The following is an 18,454-nucleotide window of genomic DNA, read 5'->3' as shown; positions in this document are numbered from 1 at the left end:
TGACAGCCTTAATACCCAACAAAAGAGGCCTTCTTGAATAAATTATTCAAATTCAATGTGGATTATGGAATACTACGCAGCTGTTAAATACGATGTTGTAAAAAAGTATTTAATGATACTAACACACGCTAATAATATAGTTAAATGAAATGTAGTATACACAATTGATTTTATTTTTATAGAAAAATTCTCTACATATATTTGCCTAACATAACAGACTGGAACCAAAGCATCAGGTAGAAGAATTACCCAAAATCTTAATATTCTTCATGCTTATCTGCAGTTTCTAAACTTTCAAAATAAACACACATTACTTACATTAGAATAAAAGGATTGTCATTACAAAAGTTCTTTGGAAGGGTCGTCAGAATGCCGCCAAAGCGCAAGCCCCTCTACTCAGCAGCAGGTCTTCCACGCTTACGTTTATCACAGAGCAGTGGTTCTCAGCCAGGGGCAGTTTTGCACCCCCAGCAAGTGTTTGGCAAAGTCCGGAGGCATTTTTGGTTGTCTCGACTGGGTGAGAGGTGCTTCTGGCATCTCGTGGGTAGAAGTCAAACATCCTACAATGCCCAGGGCAGCCCCGACAACAAAGACTTATCCGGCCCAAAACGTCAATAATATCCTGGCTGAGAAATCCTGGTCTAAAGATTAACTAGAATGAACGAGAAGGAACTTGTTCTCCACAGCCTGTGTAATCCCTCAACTTCTCTGTTATGACTGTTGACAAGATGGGAAATTAATTCTGACAGACACACGGCCAGCAGTCTATGGTGGATTGGCCTAATTCAACTCTCTTCATGTTTCTAAATCAACCTCAGATATCAAGGGTCTCAGCACTTCCCTGGGCCATATTCTAAATGCAGCCCTAGAAACCAAAGCATAGAGCCATCTCCTTATGTGAAAAAGCCATGTGCCCTCCAGTCAATATTTTATCCCTGACCATTTTAGTAAAGTGGTAATTTATAAAAACAGATTTCTAGAAGCTCTAAAATATGTCACATTTCTGTTTATCCCGATGCCATAAGCAAAACTCTCTTCTCTTCAAAGTCTCTTTCAATAAAGCATAACATTATTTGCCAAAGGCAAGATTCCAGAGACTAAACAGGGAGCTATTTCTTGGACTTTAACTCTATCCTCTGGACAAGCTTAATTTACACACCAGAATCTCTTTATCTACTGTCATGGAAATTTTCAAAACAAAAGCAGCAGCAGAAACAAGCCACAGCAGTGCTAAGCAGGAACCCTGAGCAGTGCAGCCATGGAGCGAATACAAAGTCAACAAGACAAACAGCAGATTTCTTCACAAATGGCCAAAGAGCCTAAGAAATGGAAAAAGACCTCACTGGCCAGTCATAAGGACGTGACCCCAGAACAAATGTGTCCCGGGGTGTACACAGAAGGGCTACAGCCAGAGATGCTTGGGGAAGGGGTAGATTAGGAAACGAAATGGTTCATTTCTTGAAATCCAAGAGTCTGGTTCCAGTTTCCCTAGTTCCAGGTTTTGCTCATCCTCAGAGTTCATCTACGGATCAAAAGCACATCAGGGTGATAAGTACAAAGACTCAGTGTTTGAAGCCAGAGGACTTTTTCAACTGGGAAGCATCATGCAGCTCCGCAAGGTAATTTATTATTATTTTACAGTACTCTGCATTTATGTCTATAGTCTATAAAAGCATACCAACGACAAAATTCCAACATACGTGAGGATTTGGTTCCATAGTGATCCTTGAATAAGTGTAAGGAAGTTCTCCATACCATGCTGTAAGTCTCGGTTGCTGGTAAGTTACATCTAAGAAAGAAAATACAGGGCCTTTGAAATGGTTTGATGCTATTTACGGCATCCCTCCTGAGCGCCAACAACCATGCCCTGCAATGTGCAAGAAGCCATGAGAAATGCAAAGGCAGAGTAAGGACGGGCTCGGACTGAGGTTCCACCTTCACAGGGGACACGGCGTGTCAGGAGCAGAATAGGTAAGAGCTAACAGGAAGCACACAGACAAGGAGCGTTGGCAGAAACAGTATGGGCAGAGGCTCTGAGGGGAGAAGGCGTGTGCCTTACTTCTGTCAGTGAGGGCACACACAAGAGTGAGGGAGAGACACTGCGGAACAGCAGAGATCAGATCAGGGAGGGTCTAAAAAGCAGGATATGGAGTCCGACCCTTGGAGGGAGGAATCTGTGGCACCAGGGTTCAGACAAGAAGCAAGACAAACTGTTGCCCCTGTGCCACCATTGCGTTCACCCCTTTGAGTCCCAATCAAGGAAAAAGTGCTCTGACCGACCACAGCATGTAGCTGACTTGAGTCAGAAGTTTCTGACATCCAGTTTATTTAGAGAGGGAGTTATGCACAGATCTATCATTCCCACAACTGATATCCACCACGACAATAAGAGGAATAAGAAAAGCAGCTCAGTCATCGAAAGCTCACTACGCACCAGGCACTCTGCTAAGTACTTACCGTGCGTTATCTCATTTAACTAGCAGAACCACCTTGCAAGGCAGGTATTATTATTAACTCATCTTACAGATCAGAAAACCAAGGATCGGAAAATTACTTAACTGTAATGTGCTTAAAATGAACAATTCCGCTGCATGACAGAGCCAGAAATCAGAGCCAAGTCTGTCCCCAAGAGCTCCGCGGTAGAAAGTGCTGGGAGTCAGGAGAAAGCTGACTCCTATTCTGATGTCTGAGTCACAAACACGAAGCCGGTCTACTCTGCCCCTTTTGTTACAGAACATTTAATTCACTTAATGTGCCAGACAGGAAATTTGATGCTGGAGCACGGTCGCCCCCCAGTGACCACCTCTGGCATAGCAGGTACCGCCCTCGTGGATGCCCACAGAGGAGCAGCTGCCAAGGCGGCCCAGGAGAGCACACATGTTGAAGCTAAAAGACACTGGATTCTTCTAGTGAAACTGAAAATAAAAAGCCGGTATAAGAAGGATTGCAAAAAGAACGTACGACAAATAGAATCAGAAAAAAGAACGCTCTGGAAGTTCCTATGAAGAGGAAAGTTGGCACCATTTGAAGTAATAAAGGTAGTGAATAATCACACAGGGAGATAAGCATGTCAACTACAGTTCAGCCAAAGCAAACGTCCTTTGGTTGCTGGAATCCCGCCCCATACTCCTGCCATGTCCTCTCTGAGAACATCTACTTCTTCCGTCTAGAACACTCTCCCTCGTGCCCTCAGACTGGCTGATTCTTTCTCATCCTCAGGGTCTCCAGTTTTGAATCTCTATTTGAGACTGGCTGTGGTGAGAAGGGCAACGGTATCAGAAAACATTCGGGAAAGGGAAGCCAGCGCAACATATTGTCTCCGAGATCTACTTACTCTCTCTGATGCCGGTCCTCTGCTTCCAGGGAACCTCCCGGCAAAGCTGCTCCAACACGCAGTCGGCTTCTTTCAAGTCAACAAAGCCAGGATACAAACGCACCCTTGATGCAGAAAGAGCCCTTATTAACTAAAGGACAGAGACGATGGCTTAGACTCTACCCACTAGCAGAGGAAATTAATCTGGATGATGCTTCCTTTCGCGGGTAGATGAAATCATCTTACCACCCCTCTCACGGCAGGCAGAGCCTAAGACCACCCAGGTCATGATGCTCCAGATGTCAAATAAACTCCTTTCATGTTCAGACAAATAAAAGAAGTGATGACCCACATAGGGATGCATAAGGGCTTTTATAGACATGGTTCAAATATTGCTCCAGCACTGCTTAGCTGTGAAACCTTGGGCAAGTTACTTCACGTCTCTGAACCTTAGTTTTTCTCATCTGTAACACAAAGACATCCACCTCATAAGGTCACTATGAAAAGTAGAATAACTAATAAAATGCCTGGCCCTGTAGTCTTCTGAAACTATGCCAATTGTAGGGAAAGTGATCATTTATGACTGTATCAAAATATACACATGCAAATGAAGGATCTTTCTCTCATTGAATATATACTTATTTCAACAATGCCAAGTCAGCTCAAAACCATTTCAGATATCCTTCTTAAGAAATGTTCTGAAAGCTCATGGGACATTCTCCTGAACAGCCTTTGTGGTACCGAAACTTCACTCTTTGAAGATGCATTTGATTTTTTTTTTTTACAGCACAAGTAATTTACTAATTACTTTTAACCAGTTGTCTAATTTAAAATGTTTGGATCTGAATTATTTTTCCAGTTTTACTGAGATATAATTGACATACAGCACTGTGTAAGCTCAAGGTACAGAGCATAATAATCTGACTTACGTATACTGTGAAATGATTCTTTGAAAGAGCCAAAGCTCACCTGAAGCCACACCTGGTTAACAATGAGCTGTGACCAAAATAATGCAACTGGTTTTCCTGTGTGACTGTTAAACCTGCTTTAAAAGGGACATTTCAGAAAGGGTTAGAACGGCAGTACCCCTGGACTAATTATAGACTTCTCAGTCCAAGAGAAGCTGTTCCTAAGTAATTCATTTAAATACATAAGTCCTGATCTATTTAAGTGTCTCATTATTTTGTAGTGACAATTAGTACACTCATGCTTTAAGACGAATGCTTCAAAATGTTTTTAAAACAATGACTAAGGCCTAATAGACCCTAAATCGACCGTACTTTGACTTTACAGGAACCTACCTTAACGCAGATTAAGGTATTAATCTGTTAATTAGACTAAGGATTAACGTGACAATATATGTTTACATAACAATGCATGATTAACGTAATAATATAGGTAGTAATACATACAATGTAATTTAATAATAACGTAATGCGGCACCCACTGCAGAGAAGTCAGGCTAGACCCAACTCTAATTTTAAGTTACTATGTGGCACTAGGAGAAGCGACTCCATCTCCCTGGGCCTCACTTCCTCATCTGGAAAACTGGGAAGTAACAGTTACTACACCTGACAGACACTGTGAGGATGTTTTAAAGCCAGAAATGCTATATAAAAAGAAATCTTACCAAATTCTTACTCCCCAAGAATTTAGGGGGCAGACTGACCTATTTCAAGCATGGGAGTAGAATATTTTAAGAGATGATAACTGGGTAATAATCCTAGTCACTGTCTAGTGGGGGTTCACTTACCTGGATACGCCTGTGGGTGACAGGCTGATTTCATACACACCCTCTTTGCTAAAGGAACAAAGAAAACAGACTTGTTAGTATCAGGCAAAACAACACACCCCACCCAGTGGAAGGACTGTCCTTTGGAGTCCCCCAAATCCTGGTTCACCAAAATCATTTAACGACAAGGGCACACTGTGAGGGACACACGGCCGCGCCTTCTTCTAGCACTGAGATAAAGGACGAGATGGTGGGACATCATTAATGGACTGGGAATAGACTCCTGGCAGCATCAGGCCATGGAGACAGAGACCGGGATAAAGAAAATTCTGAGCCTGTCTTTATATTTCACCCATAATTTAGGCTGATGTGGTCCAGAAGCCTATCACACCCAGCAGAGCACCCCTTTGGAGACCCTGCAATAGGGATGCATTTAGCAGGCAGCAAGTACCTCTCAGGGCTCTGAGCTTCTGCTGCTTCCAGGGATCCACATCTAACGAGGTTACTGCTCTGATTAAAATCCTTCGAAGGCTCCCCGTCAACTTTTCAGCACTGCATTCAAGGTCCCGTGATCTAGCTCCACCTCCTGACAGCCCCCACTGACCCATCCTCCTCCAGCAACGACTGCTGCCCGGAATCTCCTGAATACACCACCCTCTTTCTAATCCCACGCTCTTCTACCTGCTGGCATGCCTCCCACCATCCAGCACCCCCAATGCAACCCAGCTTTGGGCCAGTGGAAAACTCACCCTTCACAATCTCAGCTCAGCATCATTTCCGTAAACCTTTCCTGCCCTTTAATCCACCCGAGTAAGGTTACTCAGCTCATCTCTGTGCTACCACTGGACCTCATGCACGCCTACCTTTTCACAACATACAGGATTAGAATCTGTCTGATTACACGGCTATTTCATCTACTGGACTGGGGGCTACTGAGGGGCAAGGAATGGGTTATCATTCTGTTTCCCAGGGCCTAGCACCTAGGAGACGGACAACAAAAGCTTACTGAACTTAATCAAATGTGCAGAACAACAAAACTGCTGGAAATGAGCAGGGTGGTGAGGCCCATGGTGAGAAAAGTGACCCGGGCTGGACAGGGGCCTCCATCAAGACAAGTGTGTCACATCCTTCTCAGCCAGAGAGAAGTTACAGAGAATCGTTCAAAGGGACAGTTTTCACATCATGCTCTGCCATGTGAGGGAGCAGTTCATGATCTCTGAGCTGGGCTCTTAGGTAGACGTGTGAGCCCCTCTGAGCCAAAACGCAGGCAGAGTTACCGTCATCTATATTTATCGCATTTCTAAATAAGTTGCCTATAAAGTTTCCCATAGTGTGAATACAATGTTTCAATGTGATCTATTTTGGGGCACATTTATAAACTAGCTCACTTTAAATGTGGGCAACATTTCTGGCTATTAAAAAAAAAAACGTAGGGGCTGGCCCTGTGGCGTAGTGGTTAAGTTCAGTGTGCTCTGCTTCAGTGGCCCAAGTTTGTGGGTTCGGATCCCAGGCGCGGACCTACACCGTTCATCAAGCCATGCTGTGGTGGCGACCCACAGAAAAAACAGAGGAAGATTGGCACAGCTGTTAGCTCAAGGTTAATCTTCCTCAAGCAAAATGAGGAACATTGGCAACATATGTTAGCTCAAGGCCAATCTTCCTCACCAAAAAAAAAAAAAAATCCAGCATAGCTCACTTTAGATAACCAGAATTAACACACCATAGGGTCAAGTTGGAATGAATTCTGTCATTTTTCTCTGACCTACAAATTCACAACTGCCCATTTTTTCAGCCTAAATGTCCCATCTGTTCCTTCTAACAGGTTTCATGGTTTTGTTTATTCTCTTAATCACCAACAGAGGCGATATCACACTGGTATTTGTAAAACAAGCAAATACTCTTAAGAGCTGGTAGACTGGGCCATAAGTGATTATCTAGTCCAAAACCTTAATATTACACACAAACAGGCTAAAGTCCAGAGAGATGGCAAAAACTCACCCAAGGACTAGTTACATAGCTAACTAGTGGCAAGGCCATGACGATAAATCCTGTTTGAAAGTATGATGACATTTGTGTCAGTTTCAAATTTTTCTAAGATATACAAAATATGCAAACAGCCAAGCAGCTTAACAGACTGTCCATGAGCAATAACATACACATAATGCTAATTTGCTCAAATAAAAGGACACTTTCCACTGACAATCTATATCAGTTGGAAATTGAGAAGCAGGAAAAGAGTCAAAGAATCTTTCACCAATTTTGGTAAAGAACATTTTAGACACAGATCAATATAAGCGGGAATGTTTACTATCACTTAAATTACTCTGGAAGAACTATGTGGTTTAATAAAAAGACATTTAAGGTCATCTAGATTCTAGTATCTTTCATAAGCATCGCTAATAAAATGGTACCTAAAGGCTTCTCAAAGAGCCATGTTTCAATGACTCAGGAAAAATCCTCCTGTCTTTACCTGGAAGATATTTTAGCTTACTGCAGATATATTCGTGAAATAGGGTCAGGAAATCGACACCAGAGTAGGAGTTTAATGTACAGATATCTTGTTGCATTTTCCACGCCATCAGCAAATTCAGAAAGGCTTCTCAAAAGACCAAGTCTAAAGACATCTGAGATAGGAATATCCCAGCCTAAAATTAAGACACTAATTGGGCCATTATCTCTAGCAGATGGAAAAACCAGGGTGAGAGAAAGACTCAGGCTCTCCATTCCACTGCGGGCAACAGCTACAGGAAGGCAGCCAATTACTTACTCGATCACTCGTGGCTCTGGGGCTCTGCGTACCACCTGCGAGCAAACAGGCAGATCTTACTTCCAGAACGATTCCTAGTCCTCGCGGAGGCCTACTTGCAGGATTACCATATCCCCTCCTTTCTGGTAAAAATAAATCAGGTTTAAAACTACCCCTTTTTCATTCCAAGCTCTTACTATCCAACCAGAGACCCTTGTTTCTGCTCTTTTTAGAAGTACTTCACAGTTGCTAGTGGGCTTTAAAAAATTAAACGGTTAGAATCCATCCATTTTCCTAACAGCCAGCAACTCTGGAAAAACCTTTCCAGGAGATTTTTTAAAAACAGGATATACAATGACATAGGAGTTTTACTCATTATTTATGCAATCCTAACTACAGCAAGATACCCAATTTTTAGCTCTTTTTCCCATGTTATTAAAAGCAGTGACTCAGGGCCAGCCCAGTGGCATACTGGTTAAGTTAGCGTGCTCCGCTTCCGCAGCCTGAGGTTCGCAGGTTTGGGTCCTGGGAACAGACCTAGCACGACTCATCAAGCCATGCTGTGGTGGCATCCCACATAAAACAGAGGAAGACTGGCACACAAGTCAGCTCAGTGACAATCTCCCTCAAGCAAAAAGAGGAAGATTGGCACAGATGTTAGCTCAGGGCCAATATTCCTCACAAAAAAAACCAAAAAACAGTGACTCTTCATTGTTTCTTACATTTTTTCCCCAAAGAAAAGAAAGTTACAAAATCAGGCCTTGTAGTAGCTGGAATTCCAATCCAATGCAGAGCCGTCTGTTGCACTAGCACTGAAGGCAGCATGGTCTTAGGGCTCTTAGAACTTAGAGAACTGGTGTGAGCTCGATCGTGGTATAACCTCTAACCTCTGGTCATGGTATAGCCTCTGTGTCCCCAAAATGGGAATTCTATATGCCCATAATTGAGGGCAGACTAGAAAGAATCCCCAGACAAACTAAGAAACTGATACTCCATGTTTCATTATTATCATAGGCCTTTCACTCTCCTTCTGTTAGTGAATTTATTCAGTCACTGTTAACTTGAGTTTCAAGGATGTGAATACAGCTTTCATAAGCAAATCTGTTACTGCTGTAGGAGAAACAAGAACTCACCTCCTGGGGTTCTCTGAACACAAACCGTCTGTCCGATGGATGGTGCTCCTTGTTCATCCAGGTCTGGCCAGGCCTCTGGTGGAGACGGCTCTGAGCAGCGGGAGCTGGAGCAAGAGAGACAGCAGACTCAGACCAGGGGAACACCTGCTCTCCTCCCTTCTGGTGAGCAAGGGCCGGTAAAATCCACTCGGAGAGGACCTCTACGACACCCAGAAATTAACTAGCGAAGTTCACCACAGACCTCAACACACACACCGAAAGGTCTGAGTAGTGACGAAACATGAGCAACAGGAATGATCAACCCTTAGCTCACCATCCACAAAATGAGACAAAATACCAGGCAGGTTTTAAGTAATTCCCCAACATCAACTGAAATTCCAGTCCATTACAAACTAAAAGGATGTAAATAAAAGACGATGATAATTGTCCACACACACAGACACACACACACGATGCCTGCAGGTTCTTGCCTGGCTGAGCCGTGGCCTGGCTCCTAGCAGGGCCGGCCCAAGCTCCCTGCACGCGGGCTCGCCGCCTTTTGTCCTCCATGTTGACCAAAAAGGCTTCTGCTCTTAGCTCTGAGAAGGCTTCGTTCCCGATTCAAACCACACAATGGTATCTGTTAAAAAAAAAAAAAAAAAAGTGCTTTTAGTGAAGGTTCTGAGAGTTTGGACTACTCAGGGGGTAAATATAATCCTTTCAGGCAGAAAAGATGGCTCAACAGCAATCAGAGCTTCTACATAAAGGCAACATCTCCATCAAGGAGCCTACTGAGTCACGTGGGGCTGCCAGTTTGAATGTTTATCTTTTGCAACTTATTGTGTTTTTGCTTCTTTCACAAGAAAGTACGTGTTAAGAAATTCTAACACCTATCCTAAATCACATTCCTCTTATTAGTCTCCAAGAGCAAAACACAAGGAAACTGTAACACTCCTCACCTACATGGACTGAGAAATAGGCTAAACTCAGTTTTCAAGCACATTTCCGTATTCCATTATCACTGGCTGCCATCAAACTTCTCTGGAAGCTTCTAAGAATCACCCACGGCTGGTCTCCGAAGACCTGACTGAGGATGGACACAGCTGTCTGTCTCTGTAACAAGCACTGTAGGAGATGGTGACAAGCAGGTAGGTATGAGGAGCACTAAGTTAAGTGGCCCACCCAGAGTCACTCAGGAAATCAACAGTAGGTAGATTCACATTCAAATTTTTAAGTTCCAGTCTTCAGCTAATTGAAAAATCCACCTCATAATGGCCAGTAACACAAATTTGACATTTTTTGCCAATAAAATTTTAGCTCACAGTAAATATAAGAGCACGCACAGCTACAAAAACAAAACAAAAACAAAAACAGGGAGGTTCAGGCCACGTGTTCTGAACCTACAATCCATTTCTTCAAGGGTCTATCTAAGAAAGTTTCACATCTCAAGTTCTCAAAGGTCACAAGCTCATTTTACAGCTTCTTCAGGCTCCCAATTCCGAGGCCCCATGCCCAGCCCTCCTGATTCAGTGGAGCTGAACCAGAACCGGGAATCTGCATGTTTAACCAATTCCCCCAGGTGATAAACATGTAATTCTTCTCATTTAAAAGGCGGGGAGATGACGGAGCCTGCATCGGCCCAAAAAGAGTTAATGGCAGACTCAAATCCCGACTCTCCAGTCCCACAGGATGTGTAGACGAAGCCCTGGTTCGCATCTTCTCCCACTAGAGGCCTTAAAAGCTTAACATGACAACTGGCTACTGCACTTCGTGCTTGCTCTGTTCACAGAGGTGGGTTGCGTTATTCCATGTCAGAGGACAGCTGCTGGAAACCGGTTCCAGAGCCCCAGCCCACACCTAGTCAATCTGTGGAGTCCCGGGCTTCTCTGCCCAGAACAAGCCTGAGAACTCTGCGCAGCGCAAAGAGACACGACTCGCTCAGAACGGAGCGGTCACCTCCCAGCTGCGCGCCCTGTGGCAAACGACTGCACCTTTCTCGGCCTCAGTTTCTTCCTCTGCACTCAGGGGAGCCGACACCTCTCTCGCGGCTGAAAGGCAGCCAGGCGATCCTCGCAGGCAAAGAGCCTGGTCCCCTCCTCACGGGGTGGCCGCTTTCCCTGTTTTAGACCCTCCTCTAGGAGGCCCGGGATGACGTGCCGCAGGCCTCCAGAGAAGGGATCTCAGGGGCGGTCCCCACTGTCCCGGCCCCGCGATAAGCCGGGCGCCCAGGTTCAAACCTACTCGGCCCTGGGCGGACCCCACAGCCCGGGAGCTGCTCCGCCGCCCGCGGTCCGGGGAACCTTAACAGTGGGGCACCGACTCCAGCAACTCCCAATCACAGGCCGCGGCGCCCGGCACTTCCTCTGACGTCACGCGCCCCGCCGCTGCTTCCGGCGGCCCCGCCGGGAGTCCGGCCAGCTCTGCGTTCCCTACGCGTGGAGGGCCCAGCCGCTGAAGGTGCCGATGAGAGGGCCCGGGATGGCGGGGAGCTCAGGGATTGAGGGTGCGGTGGAGCCCCGGGAGGGGCCGGGATGTGGCGAGGGTGGGGACGAAGATGTTTCCTAGCCCCAGGTCCCTCTGGACGTCACTCCCCTCCCCTCCCGCCCTCCCAGCTGGAGACGTCCAAGCGCCAGCATCTTTGGTCCTTGCTGAAAGTGACTGGGTTCCAGCGGGGCCGACGGAAGGGCGAGCGGGCTGGGGAACTGGGTCGTGATGTGCTGAGCAAAAGGCTTGGACTTTTATCCTGGGAGCCGTGGAGGGTCGCAGACGCCCTCCTTGCGTTCCCCTCGCGGCCTGTGCACGCCTCCATCCATCGCAGCGACAGCGGAGCGCGGCTCCTCGCCTTATTCTTCGTGGCTCTCCGGGTCTCAGCCGATTTTGCTCGAGGGACAGACCTAAGTTTCGGTCCCGACGCCACATTTGCTAGAAGTATAAATAGGGCAAGTACTCTGCTTTTTTATAAGATGGGCATAGCTCCTGTTGGGAGAATTAAGTGAGATTATGTATTTAAAGAGTTTAGTACGATGCCTGGAAGACAATAGAAACTCCATATATGCTGAGTGTCTTCTCTTCACCCCACCTGAGTTCTTGAGAAACGTCTTTAAAGTGGCCGCGTTAAACCGTGTATCTTACAGTGTGAAAATAGCAAAGTAGCACAGAATTAACTATTTTGTACACGTTATTCTCTCAGATGTACCAAAGCGTGGCCACTGTGGAAGTCTTTAAAATAAGCCTTGCTTTATATGTTGCTCACCTGCAGGCAGCTCCGTGTACCCCGTCAAGGTGCCTATATTGTTGCTACTATGAAATCTAATTTTCACAGCATCCGTTTTTCTTTGTGACATTAAAGGAAAAATGACTTATCCTGAACTAAAGGAGAGAAAAGTGGTATGGCCAGACTATAATTTTTATCTCTTTTTCTCCTCCCCATCAACCAGTAATTTGTCAGTGTCTGCTTCTGGCTCAGGAACGTTGGCTGTATCTTTCCAAGGAAGCCATTTCCTTCTTTTCACTGATTATGGTTTTGGAACAGGAACAAAGAAGCCTGAATTTAGGAATCCCTAAAAGTAGTGATGAACACCTCTTCAGCCTCCAAGTAGAATGTTTCTCAAAAATCAATCCATGGCCAGCTTACGTGCAAACTGCATTTTTAACAGTCGCCTGCATTTTTACCAAGTGCTCAAGGTGATTCTGATGCACACAAAATTTGAAAACCTTTAGGACACGTGAAGAGTGACAGTCATTTGGTCTGTCTGGGACTGAGGGGTTTGCCAGGACCCAGGACTTCAAGTGCTAAAGCCAGGACAGTCCTGGGCAACTGAGATGGGTGGTCACCCTAGATAAATGTGAGTACGTAGCATTAGAAAGATGTTATTTATGGGTCTTGGCATCCTGGGTTTCCTCCTTTCTGTCTGCAGTATTTGTGTTTTTATCCAGGGGTGGTGGTAGAGACCATGGGAGAGAGAATGAAGATGAAGTGTGTTGCCAGTTATCAACCCATTGATTCTCAGCTCCAAACCCATCCTTCTCTGCCTTGATTGCAATACTGGAACATTTCTCCCTTGTTCTTTGGCCCGATGTTAAGCTTCCTTTGTAGAAGGTGCTGGAATGACATTAGAGGTGGAAGGGGCTCTCTCTCATTCCATTGTGCTCCTCTCGGCTGGTTCTCCAGTGCGTGGTGGCCGGCCGTGTTTGGCACCTCTCTGTGGGCTGCACTGCAGGGTTAGTTGGATTTACAGCCTTGTTGAATTTCTCTTGTGAAGGTAAGGCATCAACTGGGAGGGAATGGGATCCCCAAACTTGAAATAGGGACATCTGCTTGGACCAGGGTGAAACTGATGCTCTTGAACACCCAGGCCACCCTGAGCGTCCCTTGGCAGTGGAAGTAGCTTGCTCTCCCGTTGCTTGAAAACCCTGTGAAACCTCACCTGGAGCAGGTGACTTGCGAGCAGCATGGGTCTGTACTTCCTAACAGGTGGGAATGCTTCCAGATTTGTTCTTCCTTTCGTGTTCTGCCTCGACCTAGAGGTATGTTGTGGCTGCTCCCTATATCTGCTATTCTGTATTCTTAGAGTTTCCCTTTTCCCCTTGTAGGTAATATGCCATTATGGTTAGTAATTCTTTATTTTTTTTTCCTGTTCAAATTACTATATAGTTTCTGTCTCTGGTTTGATTCCTAACTGTTACAGTGTGATTGTGGTATCAGGGGCTGGGAGCAATAGCTGGCAAGTGGCTGCCCCCAGTGCTGGCCATAAGCTGTAAGTAACTGGTTTGCCCCCGTTTTGAACCCTGCGTGTCCCTAGCCCTTTACTCTGGTGCTGCTCTCCGGTTTCTCTTCACCTGAAACAGCTCTCCTACAGTCCCAAGAGGTTTTGCTAATTCGCCTGCTTTGCCTCTACTCTGAAACCAGCATTTCTCAGCAGACGGTTGGAAGACCATCTGCCTCGGAGTCACTAAGGGATGCTTGTAGAAAGTGAAGATTCCAGGCCACCCATCGAGATTCTGGTTAGGAGGTCTGGGCAGCAAGTTGCATCCCCAACAGTGCCTTGTGTCATTTTGCAAGAACCTGCAAGAGTTCTCGCTACCTTTTCCGGCTGCCTGCTTTCTGCAGGTGATCACCTTCCTTTCAGCATCTCATCCCTCCAATGGCAAAGCTCCTAGACACTTTTAAGTGCTGGCAGCTCTTAGAAATGATTCGGAGCGAGCTGTGCACACTGCAGCCTGTTTTCAGTTGCTGGTTTTCACACCCGCCTCTTGCCAAACATTCCGTGTGCTGCATGTGGAGCAGCTGCTGCTGAAATCCTGAGGAAATTCAATCCAAGGAAAATAATGGCACATCACGCTGGTAGGTCTCAGTGAAGGTGTCGCATAGAGAGATTCCCTGCCCACGTGTTACTGCCAGAGGCTTAGTGGTTCGCTAGTAGTCACTCACGCCTTAGGTGGGAGAATCTGACTCCATCTGTTGAAAGCACATAGAGCTTCCATTTCTAGAAATTAGGTTGGAGGTCCTGAAGGTTGTCGGCTACAAAACCTACAAATGAAAGATAAAGTGCCCTTTGAAATAAATGAATTCGCCTGTGCAGAGGAGATTTCCAAGACCAGGAATAATGTGGGAACACGAGTCCGGAGAGATGAGTAAGCTGGGATGTATCCTGCTCCTGGTGGCCTAATGGCTTGGATGTTCCTGGGGGAGGGGTAGATGGCTTGGGACAGGATGGAGACAAAGCTTGTGCAGAGAAGTTATAGCAAAGACTTTCTACATAAAGCTGGGACCCAGGAAGAGAGGGCTACTTACGCAGAGAAAGGATGAACTGGGGGAGAAGTGGGTGGGACAGAGAAGAAATCCCACAGAGGGCCTGGCCCCATGGCCAAGTGGTTAAAGTTACACGCACTCGGGTTTGGTGGTCCAGGTTCGTGGGTTTGTATCCTGGGCACGGACCTGCTTCACTCACAGGTCATGCTGTGGAGGTGTCCCACATACAAAAAAAATAGAGGAAGATTGGTACAGATGTTAGCTCAGAGCTTATCTTCATCAGCAAAAAAGAAAAAAATCCTACAGGGGTAAAGAGCAAGAAAACTTTTCTGTCTTGGCCTTAACTTGGGGTGGAGGGGAAATGCCTCCCCTGAGAATTCATGGGGATCCCCCCCCCAAAAAACCCCAAGAGCAAGAACAACAGAAATCCAACTGTACAAGCTGAGAATTTTAATTTAAGGCAAATCAAAATTGGTAGTGCCCTCATGTCTGATGCAACAAACATAAATCCTCCCAGGAAGAATTTACACTCACTGAAGCCTTGAAAGTAATTCCCATATAGTTCTAATAAATAAACTCTCACACACAAACCACAAAAAATACAGGGAAATAGAGCACCATTGGCAAGAGTCAGCAGAAACAAGAGCACCATCTATAAAAATTATTATTGCAACTATTATATACACAACATAAGGATATTTAATATGTTTACACAGAATTAAAAACAAGTATATTTCAAAACCATCAAAAATAGCAAGGTACTTTTGAAAAAGAACCAAGTATAACAAAATTAAAAACTCAAAAGAGCTTCTGCTGGGTGGGACATGGTGGTAGCATGCCATCACTCCATTGTAACATAGGAAATAAATAATGATAGGGTTTTTTTTTTTCTTCCTTTGAAGACAGTATAGATCTGTTGATGCAATGGGGATGAGTGTAACTAAAGTTTTAAGAAAAAGACCCTTGCTGGTGAGCTGGCCATGTTCTTCTCTGGGGACATTTTCCAAGCATGACATCTGAGGATTGGGCTTGCCACAGGCAGTGGCGTCTCTACTTAGCGGAAAGAGAATCCAACAGACCCTTACATGGCCATTGGGATGGCATGATTCATTGGAATCTAGAGGAGCCCCTAAATACATGGGCAGTAGGCCCAGTGGGGGCATTTGTGAGTGCGAGGGCAGCACAGGAGGCCAAAGGGCTGGTCTGGAAAGATAAGGTGACACCTGTCTTAGTCTTATTGTGTACTTAAAAAGGACAAAGTATGTGAAAAAAGGAGAATTTAAATAGATAATTGGAATTTACATGGAAGAGTCAAATGAATATTCCAGACATGAAATGTACAATACCTGAACTTAAGATGGATTTAACAGCATACCATACCCTCCATATGGTAGGATCAGTGAACTTAAAAGACAGTCAATAGAAAATAAGCTAAGCACTCTTACCATACAATGCAGTAACTGTGCTCCTTGGTATTTACCCAAATGAGCTGAAAACCTCCGTCCACGTACAAACCTGCACACAAATGTTTATAGCAGCTGTATTCATAGTTGCCCAAACTGGAAATGACCAAGATGTCCTTCAGTAGGTGAATAAACAGTGGTATATCCATATAATAGAATATTATCCAGCAACAAAAAGAAATGAAGTATCAAGTCTTGAAAAGACATGGAGGAAACTTAAATGCATATTACTTAGTGAAAGAAGCCAGTCTGAAGAGGCTATGTACTGTATAATTCCAACTATATAATTCTATATTGTGCTGTAATCGGGTACATGACAGACACTTGTTAAAATGCACAAAGAAGAGTCAACTCTAATGTGCACAATGGACTTTAGTTGATAATAATGTAACAATATTGGTTCACTAGTTATAACAAATGTTCCACGCTAAGATGTTAATACCAGGGGCAACTGGGGGGGCAGGGGAGGGAACAAGGGTATGGCCTATGGGAATTCTCTGTGCTTTCTGCTCATTTTTTCTGTACACCTAAAACTGCTCTAAAATACACAGTCTATTAAATAAAAAAGAAAAAAGACAGTCAATAGAAAACATCCAAACTGAAGCACAGAGGAAAAAAGATGGAAAACTCAATGGAGACTTCTGGCAGTATGGCTGAATAATACAACTAGATTCTGGCTAAATTATAACAAACATACAGAGTGGCCACAGAGTCTCTAGGAATGCCAGTTAGAAGTCCTCTGTATGTCTCCTCTGTTCTCTACAGGAATTTTAATTCTTCCCTACATTGTGCCATGATATATCTATCAGCTTACATCAGACTGAATCCCTACCTAGAAGAAATGTAAACCAACTAACCACCCAAACTCCTGTTAAATGAATTTGTGAACACTCTGTACATTCTAATGCAAGGCTGGAGTCACAAGAAATAAGTGATCTCCAAGGGCAGAAAACAAACCAAACCAAAAGGGGAAAGAAATGTAGGAAACTGAAATCGGAGCCAGAAGCAGGGAGCAGTAAGAAAACAAGAAATCAGTGGGGGAAATGCCAAAACCAGCCTTGGGGACAGGAGAGTAACTCTTGCAGTCACCACGAGGTCAGAGGACTACGCCTGAGGCTCCTGCCTTGAGTCAGGTACCTGAACGGTGGGAGGTGGGAGGGATGCGGGCTGGCAGAGGCCCCAGGCTGCTGACAGATCCAAAAAAATTCTCTCTGAAGAAGAACCTCCCAGTTCAGCTCCCAGGATTCTTCTCCAGATTAAAATCAACCAAATAGGACTTCAAAATAAAAATACCAAACACAGAAGAAAATAAGCCACCTTGAAGGAAAGTCAGCAGAAATGCAAACAATAGATTTAGGCTCCTAAGAATTTCAGATAGGAAATCACCAGATATGGAATATAAAATACCAATGCATGAAATACTTCCATAAACTTTTAAAACTGAATTTAAAAATGAGCAAGCATTAAGAAACCATCAGGAATGACCAGGCAGATTTAAATAAGAACCAACTAGAACTTTTAAAAGTAAAAAAAATAACAAATTAAAATAGCAGTGAATAGCTTTAACAGCAGATAAAATAAATGAAGAATTAGAGAACTGGAATGCAGATTTAAAGAAATTATGCAGCATGCAGCTCAGGGAGACAAGAAAGATGAAAAATATGAAAGAGACATTGAGGCAAACTGAAGATAGGACTCATAACTAGAGACTCAGATGGAGACAATGAGAATTTTTCAGAAATGACAGAAGACATGAATTCTTAAATACAGGAAGCATAATATAAACCCATTAGGATAAGTTTTAAAAATTCCACACTTACATACTTTGTCATGATACTGAGAAACACTAAGTCAAAAGGTATCTTACGTGGTCAGAGTTTGTCACCTATGAAAGAATGCAATACTGACACTGACTTCTGAACACCAACAATGGAAGCCGGAAGTCAATGGAATGATCAGATATTTCATTAACTTTAAGATGCCGTCAATTGTAAGTCACATCATTACATTAAATATAGCACCAAAAAAGAAAAAAAAATGGTTCCAATTAAACTATGACTTGCACCAGCAGGAAGGTCTGAGATGCAAAAGAGCTATGCAAAGAAATTGATAAATGTAGTGATTTATTTTATACCAACATGTTTGTATAAAAGAATAATGAAATCACCTAATTTATGGAGTCTAAAAAAACAGAAATTAGTGGTCCACAAAAACATGTAAATCGGGAAAGGGTTGATCAGAATTATAATGTTCTAAAGACCACGTATTACTAAAGAAGGAGTGATGATTCCAGATAACTTCAGATTGTATTGAGAATGCACTGAAAAAGTTCAGGA

General features: G+C 44.3%; 1 protein-coding gene across 11 annotated transcripts in view; it reads right to left on the bottom strand.

Annotated features, from left to right (window-relative positions):
• Window positions 1–11,772, bottom strand: part of ALKBH3 (alkB homolog 3, alpha-ketoglutarate dependent dioxygenase) — a 39,242-nt gene extending 27,470 nt beyond the window's left edge. For 2 of the 11 annotated variants that reach the window (XM_070229336.1, XM_023653904.2), the window contains exons 1-7: window positions 10,860–11,212; window positions 9,395–9,543; window positions 8,925–9,028; window positions 7,813–7,847; window positions 5,067–5,114; window positions 3,335–3,438; window positions 1,701–1,789 (exon numbers count right to left, since the gene is read on the bottom strand). In XM_070229336.1, coding sequence (XP_070085437.1) covers window positions 1,701–1,789; window positions 3,335–3,438; window positions 5,067–5,114; window positions 7,813–7,847; window positions 8,925–9,028; window positions 9,395–9,473 — 459 coding nt within the window. In that variant the 5' untranslated portion in view covers window positions 9,474–9,543; window positions 10,860–11,212. Of the gene's footprint in view, window positions 1–1,700; window positions 1,790–3,334; window positions 3,439–5,066; window positions 5,115–7,812; window positions 7,848–8,924; window positions 9,029–9,394; window positions 9,544–9,862 lie in introns of all 11 variants that reach the window. The other 9 variants (XM_070229335.1, XM_005598049.4, XM_023653905.2 and 6 more) reach the window with 9 other exon arrangements.
• Window positions 11,773–18,454: the final 6,682 nt, after the last annotated feature.

This window comes from Equus caballus, chromosome 12, assembly GCF_041296265.1.
Source record: "Equus caballus isolate H_3958 breed thoroughbred chromosome 12, TB-T2T, whole genome shotgun sequence".
NCBI lineage: Eukaryota > Metazoa > Chordata > Mammalia > Perissodactyla > Equidae > Equus > Equus caballus.
Note: the sequence above shows the minus strand (reverse complement) of the source record. Positions and strands in the feature narration are given on the sequence as shown.